Below are 11,604 nucleotides of genomic sequence, written 5' to 3' on the forward strand. Positions count from 1 at the left end.
CCCTGTGTCTGGGAATGGGGCTGGATAAACCCCCTGTGTCTGGGAATGGGGCTGGATGGGATCCCTGTGTCTGGGAATGGGGCTGGATAAACCCCCTGTGTCTGGGAATGGGGCTAGATGGAATCTCTGTGTCTGGGAATGGGGCTGGATGGGACCCCCTGTGTCTGGGAATGGGGCTGGATGGGATCCCTGTGTCTGGGAATGGGGCTGGATGGGATCCCTGTGTCTGGGAATGGGGCTGGATGGGACCCCCTGTGTCTAGGAGTGGGGTTGGATGGGACCCCCTGTGTCTGGGAATGGGGCTGGATGGGACCCCCTGTGTCTGGGAATGGGGCTGGATAAACCCCCTGTGTCTGGGAATGGGGCTGGATGGAATCCCTGTGTCTGGGAATGGGGCTGGATGGACCCCCTGTGTCTGGGAATGGGGCTGGATGGGACCCCCTGTGTCTGGGAGTGGGGCTGGATGGACCCCCTGTGTCTGGGAATGGGGCTGGATGGACCCCCTGTGTCTGGGAATGGGGCTGGATGGACCCCCTGTGTCTGGGAGTGGGGTTGGATGGGATTCATGTGTCTGGGAATGGGGCTGGATGGGACCCCCTGTGTCTGGGAGTGGGGTTGGATGGGATCTCTGTGTCTGGGAATGGATAAACCCCCTGTGTCTGGGAATGGGGCTGGATGGGACCCCCTGTGTCTGGGAATGGGGCTGGATGGGATCCATGTGTCTGGGAATGGGGCTGGATGGACCCCCTGTGCCCAGGGATGGTCTTTCCAAGCAGGAATAGCAAAGGCAGGGATCCCAGCCCCTTCCCCATCCCTCCCCTGGCCCCGCTCCCAGACACCTCCCTGCACACAGAAAACGACTTCCCCAACACTTCCAAGCCACTCCAGTGGGGTTTCTCCTGTCCCAGCTGCTCCAGCAAAACCCCTCGGTGCATTTTGGGGTCGAGGGAGCCAGAACTCCTCCCGGGGCCGGAACTGTGGGAGGGGAAATCCATGGAATCTCACATGGAATCTCACATTTGTCCCGTAGCAAATCACGGACGACGGGCTGATCACCATCTGCAGGGGCTGCCACAAGCTGCAGTCCCTGTGTGCCTCCGGCTGCTCCAACATCACCGACGCCATCCTCAACGCCCTGGGGCAGAACTGCCCTCGCCTCAGGTGGGTGTACCCCGAAATTCCCCGGAATTCCCCGGAATTCCCACCCCCACGTGGAGCGGGGGGGTCCTGGGGCAGCGCTCGGGTGCCACCGGGGCTGTTTTCAGCCTTCCTGGAAGGGCAGTTTTTGTCCCTGAGCTTCGTCCAGGTGGGGTTTTTTTAATGGATGAGCAGAGGAAAAACCAGATTCCTGGTTAAAACCTGGTTAAAACATGGTTGAAAACCAGATTCCTGGTTAAAACCTGGTTGAAAAGCAGATTCCTGGTTAAAACCTGGTTGAAAAGCAGATTCCTGGTTAAAACCTGGTTGAAAAGCAGATTCCTGGTTAAAACCTGGTTGAAAACCAGATTCCTGGTTAAAACCTGGTTGAAAACCAGATTCCTGGTTAAAACCTGGTTAAAAATCTGGTTAAAAACCAGATTCTTAGTTAAAAATCAGATTCATTTTCAGCCTCTGAAGATCTTCCTAGAAGGCCAGTTTTTATCCTTGAGCTTCATGCAGGTGTTTTTTTTAATGGGATGAGCAGAAGAAAAACCAGATTTCTGGTTAAAAATCTGGTTGAAAACCAGATTCCTGGTTAAAACCTGGTTAAAAACCAGATTCCTGGTTTTTAAACTCTTGCGAGTGAAGCTGGAGTAAACAAACTCCTGCCCTGGTACCCACTGAGTAACTCTCCTCTTACAACTCTGGGAAGCAGCTGGAAGGCGGTGCCAGGCTCTTCCCAGTGCCAGGACATAAACTAAAACTCGGGAAGTTCCTCCTCAACATGAGGAAGAGCTTCATTTCCATGGGGAGCAGCTGCCCAAGGGTGGGCGTGGATCCCCCTCTCCGGACATTCCAACCCCACCAGTGTCCCCCAGCCTGGGAGGGGTTGCACTGGGTGATCCCAGGGATCCCTCCTGACACTCTCCTGGGATTCTCCTGGGATTCTGGGCCCCTTCCATGGCTCCTGTCACCTCTTTCCCTGCAGAATATTGGAGGTGGCGAGGTGTTCCCAGCTGACCGACGTGGGCTTCACCACCCTGGCCAGGGTAAGGGCTCCTTCCCTCCTTCCCCTCTTCCTTTCTTTCTGGCATAAATAACAAAAAAAAACAAAAAAACTCCAGTAGATTTTGGGAAAACTTCTTTTCTCGGTGTTTGGGTGGAATCTAAGTCACAGAAATTAGGGTTCGTGGTGCCTTTGAGTTACGAAAATAAGGGTTTGTGGAAGCCAAGTTACCAAAAAAAATAGGGTTTGTGGAGTCTTAAATTGCAAAAATTGGGGTTTATGGGCTCTTTTAAGTTGCAAAAAATAGGATTTATGGAATCTGGGTTATAAAAGGGTTTATGGGATCTCTGGCATGGACCCACAGATCTGGGAGGGGTTACATCCAAACCACATGAAACATTAAATACTTGGGAGTTACAGACTTTGCTGCTTGGTTTTTGAGGTTCATCTCTGTTGCCTACACATGACCCTAAATTTAATTACCTTAATTACCATTAAAACCCTCTGTGCCTTTAAATGAGCGAAATTTCCTTCACTGTCCTTGGTGCTGTTCTTAAAGAAGCAGCAAAATTTCCTTCCAGTCCTGATATTTCATGGAGAAAACCCCCTAATTTTTAAAGAAAACTGTCTTTGTGGTGGTTATATTTATATTTATATTTATATTTGTATTTGTATTTATATTTATATTTATATTTATATTTATTTATATTTATATTTATTGTCTGAACTTTACACTGAGTTTGGGTGTTTGGTTTGCTCTTCATTCCCAGAACTGCCATGAGCTTGAAAAAATGGACCTGGAAGAGTGTGTCCAGGTAGGAAATGTTTCCCTTTTGGCACAGCTGGTGAAAAATTAGTAGATTGTCTCCAGATTAGAACCTAATTTAGAATCCTGAGCAGTCAGACTGGCTGGATTTAGAGAAGGAAATTTTTGGTTTTATCTTTGTTTTGTATTTCATTTTAATGCTGCTGCTGTAAATGATAAATATTTATTGGGAATGGATGTCAGGTCACACCATGAATGTGTGAGGTGGGATTTCTGACGTGGGGTGGAATCCCAGGGAATGATCTTTACACTCATATGTTGCTAAAAATGGGGGGATTTTCCTCTGGCAGGTGGTTGGGACAGTGGTTGTAGAGGGTTGGAATCAAACTGAGCTGCAGCATTTACAGGGAAAAGGGTTGGATTGGCTCGAGACCCCATGGAAAAACCTCCAGCCCTAAGGATAGACTGGAAGTGGATCCAGCCCAAGGAGGGAACAGGGCTGTGGTTCCTCCCTGGGAACAGCCTGGCCTGGGGTTCTGCCTCCCTGGTGTTCCCAGGGCACAAACCCAGGAGCTGCCAGGAGGAAATGACACCCGTCCAGACGGGAAGGGACGGAAAAGGACCCCAAAAAAGGAATGAGGGAAGCAGGGCCGAGCCTTGGCCTGGCACAAACCCATCCCAGGCAGCTCCTTGGGGGGCCTTGGGGTTAGAAACCATTGTGTGAGTCTCCTTCTTCCTGCAGAAAACCAGGAACAGTCCACGGGCTGGGGGAGGGATCCTGAGCCCTCCTGAACCCCCGGGAGCTCCTTTGCCTCTTGGAATTGTGATCTGATCTCAGCTCCTTGGGGAACTTAAAAACAACCCAGTGGTGCCTCTGCCTGCAAAGGGCAGGAGCTGATTCCATGAGGAGATGAGTCCCTGAGGGCTTCAGGAGAGTGGCTGTGGGGAAAACTCAGGGATTTGGGAAAATTCTGCCATTTCTTTATTCATAGAGAGGAAAAACTAAGTCCTTGTGCACCACACCCAAAGTTAAGGGGCCCTTTCCTCTTCTCTTCCAGATAACAGACAGCACCCTAATCCAGCTTTCCATACACTGTCCACGGCTCCAGGTCCTGGTGAGTATTCCAAGGGAGACTTCCAGCACTTGAAACAGAGGGATCTTAAACCCTCTCTGACTTCACAGTTGTGTTGCAACCGCTGGGAAGATTCTGCTGGAAACCCGACCCTGAGGAACCTCTTGTCCCTCCCCTGCTGTTCCCACTGATCCCACGGAAGGGCTGTGGGGCACGGGGTTCTCCTGTGAGCAGAATTCCCAGTGGAATCTGCTGAATTCCCCCCCCCCAAAAAAAAACCCCACACCAGGTGGTGCCATCGTGTTCCTGCTGGTTTTTGGACCCAATTCCAGGGCCCTTCCCACAGTGGGTGAGGCCAGGGGTGTCCCAAAGGTGGGTTCTCCCGTTGCAGGGGTGTTTGTGGGATTTCTGTGCCACCCTGTGGGTCTCATCCCTCCAGAGCTGCCTTTCCCATTCATAGGATCATGGGATGGTTTGAGTTGGAAGGGACCTTGGAGCTCATCCAGTTCATGGGCAGGGACACCTCCCACTGTCCCAGGTTCTCCAACCTGGGTTTGGACACTTCCAGGGATGGGGCAGCCACAGCTTCTCTGGGCAACCTGTGCCAGGGCCTCCCCACCCTCACAGGGAAGGGTTTTTATCCACTCCAACTGGAAGTTTTCCCCTTGGATGCACAGAGCCCACAGAGCCCAGTGGCTCCGGTGCCGGGAGGGAGCACAGACCAGTCCTAAAATCCACTCTGCAAACCAGCCCAGCCCCACCCCACACAGCCCACCCTCCCCCGTGTCCCCAGGGAGGTCGGGGCTGGATTTTGGGGTGGCAGGAGCCGTGTCTGACCCCCGAACTCGCTGTGTTTGGGCTCAGAGTTTATCCCACTGTGAGCTGATCACGGACGACGGGATCCGTCACCTCGGGAACGGCGCCTGCGCCCACGACCGGCTGGAGGTGATCGAGCTGGACAACTGTCCCCTCATCACCGACGCCTCCCTGGAGCACCTCAAGAGCTGCCACAGCCTGGAGAGGATAGAGCTGTACGACTGCCAGCAGATCACCCGGGCAGGGATCAAGAGACTCAGGGTGAGCGGGAAGGGAGGCGCCGCTCCGGCCGGGATTGGGAGGGGGGTTATCCATGGGAGGAGCCCTCATCACCTGGGCTGGGAGAGCATCCTTGGTGCATCTGGAGTCATGGAATCGTGGAGTGGTTTGGGTGGGAAGGACCTTAAACCTCGTCCAGTTCCACCCCCCAGGGACACCTCCCGCTATCCCAGGTTGCTCCAGCCTGGCCTGGGACACTTGCAGGGATGGAGCAGCCACAGCTTCTCTGGGAATTCCATTCCAGCCCCTCACAGGGAAAAATTTCTCTTCAATATCCCCTCCCAAGTCCATGTCTCCCTCTGTAAAGGAAGAGTCCTGGTCACATTTTATCTGCAGGGAGAACGTGGGTCTGTCAAGTAACGTCATAAAATCATGGAATGGTTTGGGTTGGAAGGGACCTTGGGACACCTCCCACCAGACCAGGTTCCTCCAGCCTGGCCTTGGACACCTCCAGGGATGGAGATGATGTTCTGTCCCCCACAGCTACCAGAGGATTAATGGGATGGGAAAAAACCTCCTTCCTTCCTCATTCCCTGTAACCCTCCTTGGGGGGCGGATCCCACAGGTGAACCCGCAGTGCTCCCCCCTGGATTCGGGGCGTGGCCCAGGTGATCCAGGTGTGCTCCACCCCCTCTGACCCCTCTCCCTGCCCGTCTTTGCCGTTCCAGACCCACCTCCCCAACATCAAGGTCCACGCCTACTTCGCCCCGGTGACCCCCCCGCCCTCGGTGGGCGGGAGCCGACAGCGCTTCTGCAGATGCTGCATCATCCTATGACGCTGGAACGCTCATCCCGGCAAACTGAGGCTGGAATTGCGCCCGTGGCATTCCGGGGGACACACCAGTATCTTGGAGGGAGGCGATCCCGGTGTCGTTTGCGAGGGCCAGTGAGCGGGGCCGGGAGCCCCCCGGAGCCCCCCGGGATCCCCCCTGTGCCGGCGGGAACGGGGACTCGGCGGGAGCCGCAGCCGGGACGGCTTTGGAGCGGGGAATCCCGGCCCATCCCCGCTGGGCTTGCTCAGCTGAACCCCCTCCCTGTGGGAAGGACGGGGGGGCTTCCGCCCCGGAATGACTGATGCTGCTGGTGGGGTTGGAATAGGAACCGGAATCCTTGGAAGTGGGGGCTGGGGGAGAGGAGAGGGACTCGCTTTAACCCCCGCAGCCGTTGTCCAGGAGGGAAAAAACCCCAACAAACCTGAAAATCCCAACAAGCTCCATGTCCATTCTTCAGTGAGGGAGTGAAAGAGCAGCTGCTGAGCCGGGATCCCCCTGGGAGCCAGGATTTACTTGGAACCCAGGATCCCCCTGGGAGCCAGGGATCCCCTGTGCTCCCAGCCTGACCGTGTCTCTCCCATATCCACACTGCCCAGCTCGGAGGCTTTCCCAGGTGCTTGTGGTAGACCTTGGAATCTGCGATGTCGGATTTTTTGACCCTTCCCACCTCCTGCTTTTTTCCTTTTTTTTTTTTTTTGTTTTTTTTTGGTTTTTTTCCTTTCAGCAGGTTTTTAATTCGGTCATTTCTTTGACATCTCCCAGCCCAAAGTGACCAATCCTTAATTTCAGTTCTAAAAAGGAAATTTTTTTTTTTCCCAGGAGAAGCCCGAGCCTGTCGGGAAGGTTTTTAAGGAGCAGGTCGAGCTGCACCCCAGGCTGGGCTCTCGTGGGATTTCTTGGCCTGTTTGAGCAGGGATTGGGTGTCCAAATTTATTCTGATTTCAGGTTTTATCCCAGTGACAAGGATATAATTCCCAATACAGGGAATAATATATATAGATATAATTCTCAATGCAGGGATAAAGTTCTAGTCTGTGTTCCAGCGACTGTAAGTTCCCTCCTCCTGTCCTTTCCCTCCATCCCTTCATCTTATCCCCAAGGAAAAGCAAAGTAGAACCTCTTTGCTTGTTGCCCTCATGAAGAAATTAAGGATTCCCTGATGGAGCAGGTCTGGGAGCCGCCCTGGCTCCAGGGAGCACTGGGGGCTTTCCCGACCTTCCCACCTCCCACAGGTAAGTGTGGAACCCCCAGGAGGACCCACAGGGATGGAAAGGGGTTGGGATGAGCCAGGTCCAGCTCTGGGGGGGAGGGAGGGAAGGGGGGGGGTTGGGGGCTGGTTTTGGGGGCGTTTCAGGCAAAATCAGCGCAGGTGCTCCAGGGGAGCACGGAGAGCACGGACTGATCCGGGCATTCCAGGTGCCCGGGGTGGAACTGCTGGGCAGATCCCAAGGGTTTAACGGGGCAGGGCCTGGATCAGGCTCTGGGGGGAGCTGAGCTGTGTCAGTCATTCCCGCTGGATGGAAGGAGCCCTCGTGTCCGTGGATATTCCGGATATTCCCGCCCGGCTGGGGCTGAACCACCGAGGAACTGGGGCCTCCCCTCGGTCCTGAGGAATTCCTTTGGTGGGAGAAGAGCAGGTGCAGCACCAGGAACGGCTCTCCCGGGGTCTGGGGGGGTTGTTTCTTCACCAGGAGTTTGCTCCAAGGACAACGAGCTGCTTCCCAGGCTCTCCAGGCACGGGAGGGCCCCCGGGGGCTGCTACTCCCTCCACCTCCCCCCAGTCCCCCCAGTCTGTGCTCACGGTCTGCTGGGAGGAACCCCAGGCTGCTGTGGTTAAAAGGATACTGTCAATGCCTTCCTGTAGATGCTTTTAATCCCTTATATTTATTCAAATCCCCTTTAGCGCTGTGGATTCTCCCTCTCTCCTCGAGAGAGAGGGGCTTCATTTCCAGAACTTTCTCCAGGTTTCAGGGTGGCAGAGGATGGTGGTCACCCAGCAATCACAGGATTTGCACAACTCTGGGAAAAAAAAAAGCAAAACAAACCACTTTGTTCAGCTCATACTGTGGCAGGGGAGAGCGAAAAGTGGGATTTCGGAGGCGGGGTGTAGTCGGATGACTGGATTCCTTTGGAACAGAGCAGAGTTTTCCAGGGAAAACTCAAGAACACAGAACCCAAAGCATTCTCTTTTTCTGTTTGCCAACCAGGGTGGCAGCATTAAGGTAGCTCAAAACTACTTGACAGTGTCCTTTTAAATCAATTATCCGTCTTCAAATGGACTCTTCCTGATGTTTGTATTTATAAGTACCAATAAACACCATTTTCCAAGCCCTGTCTCACCCGAGGGATAACTTTGGGCAGGAAAATCCACCTCCTGCACCCGGGGGTAGGGGTAGTTTGGGGGTTCTCCAGGTGTGTGAACCCCTGGCATGGAGTCATGGAATATTTTGGGTGGGAAGGGACCTTAAAGCCCATCCAGTGCCACCCCCAGGGACACTTTCCACTGGTCCAGGTTGCTCCAAGCCCCATCCAAACCTGGGATCCTTCCCGAGGGGCTGGTGAGGGGTGGGGGGGCTCAGCCCCCCTTCAGGTGGCTGTGAAGGGTGTTGGGCACTGGGAGTCTGCTCCCAAAATTTAGAGGAATTGCCCCATCCTGAGATTTTTGAGGTGTTAAAGTTCCAGGCCTGGACGAGGATCCCACCCCAGTGCCAAACCCAGCTGGGGCAGCTCCTCGAGTCCATCCCCGGAGCTGATCCCTGTCCTCCCTTGGGAACAGCCCGGGTTGTGTCCCCAGTCCTGGGGCGGGGGCTGGACTGTCTGTTCCCACCTCCCAGCAGAGTTTTCCTGTGACCTGGACCTGCCTTCCAGCTCCTGCCCTGCTCCCGACTCCCGCTGGGCCTCCCCGTGCCCTCGGAGTGCAGACGGGGCAGGGACAAAGGGATTTCTCCAGGGAATCAGCCCCAGACCTCCTGGACAAAGGGATTTCTCCAGGGAATCAGCCCCAGACCTCCTGGACAAAGGGATTTCTCCAGGGAATCAGCTCCAGACCTCCTGGACAAAGGGATTTCTCCAGGGAATCAGCCCCAGACCTCCTGGACAAAGGGATTTCTCCAGGGAATCAGCCCCAGACCTCCTGGACAAAGGGACCTCTCCAGGGAATCAGCCCCGGACCTCCTGGAGGAGGAGATCCTCCAGCAGACCCAGTGCAACCAAAAATGAGGCTTTTCTGCTCTTTTGAGACACTTTTTACCCCAATCCCGTGAGCAGAGGGGGAGGACGGGGTGGGCTCTCACAGGGCTGGTTTCAAACAAGGACTTTGACAAATTCCTCTTTTCTAAACCTGTAATTCCCTTTGTATTTTTATTTTGTTTGTGTTGCTCGTGGCTGGCCCATGGTGTCGTGGGGTTTGGGTTGATTTTGGGTTTGGTTTTTTTTTTTGGACGGAGGGGTGTCAGTGTGACAAAGTTCTCGGCTTGTTCACAAGTTCTTGGTGACAGTGTCCTGAAAAATGAGGTTTAAAACATTTTGGCCTCTTCTGGTGAAGAATTGTGTGGTATTGAGGGGTGGGTTTTTTGGTAGGGGGGGTTATTGCCTTTAGCTTTATTTTCCATCTCAAGGTTTCTGTCCTCCCTCCCTCTGTGCCAAATCCTGGCAGAGGCTCCTCGTGCTGCAGCTTAGGGGGAGCAAAATAATGGAGAAAATCGAGGAGAAGCCTCTTTCCCTCCTCTGTGCAAATCCCTCCCCCCTTCCCAACTCCAGCTCTGTCCCAGTCGGGGTTTTTAACCCATTTTTTCCTCGGGGGGGGGGCTCAGTTTGAGGGACTGGGCGCAGGAGCTGAGCCCTGTCCTGGTGCTCCCTCAGGTCTGTGGTGCAGAGAGCTGGGAAATGTTGTTTTAATGGTGTGATCTGTGCTTTCCTGGACGCTGGGGGTGTAATAATGCATTAACTGCAAGTAAAGGTGTAGATATAGATTTATAATATATGTAGCTGAGGTGGGGGGATGCCAAACCCCCGCAGGCCCCACAGGGATGAGGTCACCCTCCATGCCGGGCTCCCCTCCCCATTCCAGGGCTCTGCTCTCCATCCCGGGGTTCCTCTCTCCCTCCCGGCACGGCTCCAGCTCCGCTCCGCTGGGATTTGTCCCTTCCCGGGCTCCCGCAGCTCCGGGGCCGGGTCCTACCGCAGCAGCAGCTCGAAGCCCTCGGGGCCGGGGGCTGCCCGGGGGGGGGACGGGGCTCAGCCGGGGCCACCGATCGCCCCCTGCCCGGCCCCGCCCGCCCGCGGCCCCCCCGGTACCTTTGGCGATCGCCACCACGAAACTGGTCTCGTCCTGGAGGGTCCTGAGCATCTGCGGGGCACGGGGGGGAGGCGTGAGAGGGGCCGGGGGGGGCCCGGACCGTGTCTGTCACCCCCGGGTGTCCCCGTGTCCTCACCGCGTCGCTGACGAGGACGTGGATGCCGGAGGGTCCCTGCCGGGAGACCCGCAGGATCTGGCCCGGGGGGAGCCCCAGGAGCTCCGCGAGCTTCCCGGTGAGCTCGGCCACCGTCAGCTGCTCCAGGTGCAGCTCCTGGTACAGCCCTGGGATGGGGTGGGATGGGATGGGATGGGATGGGATGGGATGGGGATGGGATGGGGACGGGGCTGTGAGCGCCCACTCTCCATCCCTGCTCTGCCCTGCACCTGAGCCCCCTCACACACCCCCGAGCCCCAACCCCACACACCTGAGCCCCCTCCCACCCCCCTGAGCCCCCACCCCACACACCTGACCCCCCGTCCTCCGCACCCTCGGCCCCGCCGGGTTCCCGCGCCACGTAGAGGGTCAGCCGGGGCCGCGGGCACCTGAGGGGGCAGAGAAGGGTCTGGCAGGGGGGGCTCGGGACGCGGCCGGGCCTCCCGGAGCCTCCCGGGGGTCCCCAAAAGGAGCCCACCTGCCCGCCAGCGCGTGGCACAGGCGGATGCCGTCGGGGGCCCCGCAGATCTGGATCAGGTCCCTCCGGGAGAGCTTCAGCAGGTCGGCGCCTGCGGACAGGGGGGGTCAGGGGGCCGCAGATGGGGGGGGTGGGCTCTGCCCCCCACCCCGGCCGGGGGTCTCACCCGTGAAGTTGGCGAACACGCGGGCGCAGGCGGAGAAGCGGCGCCGGAGGAGCCACTGCTGCGTCTCCAGGGGGGATGCGCAGGGACTCAGCGCCTGCGGGGGACGGGGGGGCTCAGAGGGGGCGCGTCCTCAGCCCACCCAGCCCCTCCCGGGGGGCTCTCGGGGGGCTCCCTCACCTCGCCGGGACTCTCGGCGGGTCCCTCGGCAGCGCAGGCGGGCGACGCACACCCCCTGCGGGAGGGGCCGGGGCTCAGCGGGGACCCCAACAGTGCTGGGGGGGGGTCCCGAGGGGCCCCACTCACCTCTCGGGGCTCAGCAGCTTGAAGGGGTGCGGGGTCGGCAGTCCCGGGGTGCCCGGGGGGCTGTGGGGGGCACCCAGCGCGTCCGGCCACGGGGCGCACTGAGGGTGGAGGGGGGTCATGGCCAGAGGGGCCCGGGGGGGGCACCCCCGGCCCGCGGGGAGGGGGCGCCGGGGCCGGGTCCCACCTCGGCCAGCACGGTGCTCTCGTAGGACGGCTGGAATTTCTCCCGCTCCGGCGGCGGCTGCTTCTCCACCTTTTCCCGGTCCGTCTTCAGCTTCCTATCGGCCCCCTTGGGCTGTGCCGGGGGGTGAGGGCGGCCCAGGGACCCCCGGGACCCCGGATCCCTGAGGCAG

At 57.3% G+C, this 11,604-nt stretch overlaps 2 protein-coding genes across 2 annotated transcripts in view; one reads left to right on the plus strand and one right to left on the minus strand.

The window, feature by feature from the left end:
* Positions 1-8,182, plus strand: part of FBXL20 (F-box and leucine rich repeat protein 20) — a 33,686-nt gene extending 25,504 nt beyond the window's left edge. Inside the window, 6 exon segments of the mRNA XM_017838489.1 lie at positions 952-1,161; positions 2,129-2,189; positions 2,917-2,961; positions 3,971-4,027; positions 4,850-5,062; positions 5,749-8,182. Coding sequence (XP_017693978.1) covers positions 952-1,161; positions 2,129-2,189; positions 2,917-2,961; positions 3,971-4,027; positions 4,850-5,062; positions 5,749-5,856 — 694 coding nt within the window. The 3' untranslated portion in view covers positions 5,857-8,182.
* A 997-nt stretch (positions 8,183-9,179) lies between these two features.
* LOC108509168 (transcription factor CP2-like protein 1) overlaps positions 9,180-11,604 on the minus strand; it is a 4,125-nt gene continuing 1,700 nt past the window's right edge. Inside the window, exons 4-12 of the mRNA XM_017838478.1 lie at positions 11,436-11,595; positions 11,252-11,349; positions 11,126-11,180; positions 10,949-11,042; positions 10,783-10,873; positions 10,617-10,693; positions 10,287-10,432; positions 10,150-10,201; positions 9,180-10,067 (exon numbers count right to left, since the gene is read on the minus strand). Of these exons, the coding sequence (XP_017693967.1) occupies positions 10,030-10,067; positions 10,150-10,201; positions 10,287-10,432; positions 10,617-10,693; positions 10,783-10,873; positions 10,949-11,042; positions 11,126-11,180; positions 11,252-11,349; positions 11,436-11,595 (811 nt within the window). The 3' untranslated portion in view covers positions 9,180-10,029. The remainder of the gene's footprint in view (positions 10,068-10,149; positions 10,202-10,286; positions 10,433-10,616; positions 10,694-10,782; positions 10,874-10,948; positions 11,043-11,125; positions 11,181-11,251; positions 11,350-11,435; positions 11,596-11,604) is intronic.

Source organism: Lepidothrix coronata, unplaced genomic scaffold (genome assembly GCF_001604755.1).
Source record: "Lepidothrix coronata isolate B3197 unplaced genomic scaffold, Lepidothrix_coronata-1.0 Scaffold343, whole genome shotgun sequence".
NCBI classification, from domain to species: domain Eukaryota; kingdom Metazoa; phylum Chordata; class Aves; order Passeriformes; family Pipridae; genus Lepidothrix; species Lepidothrix coronata.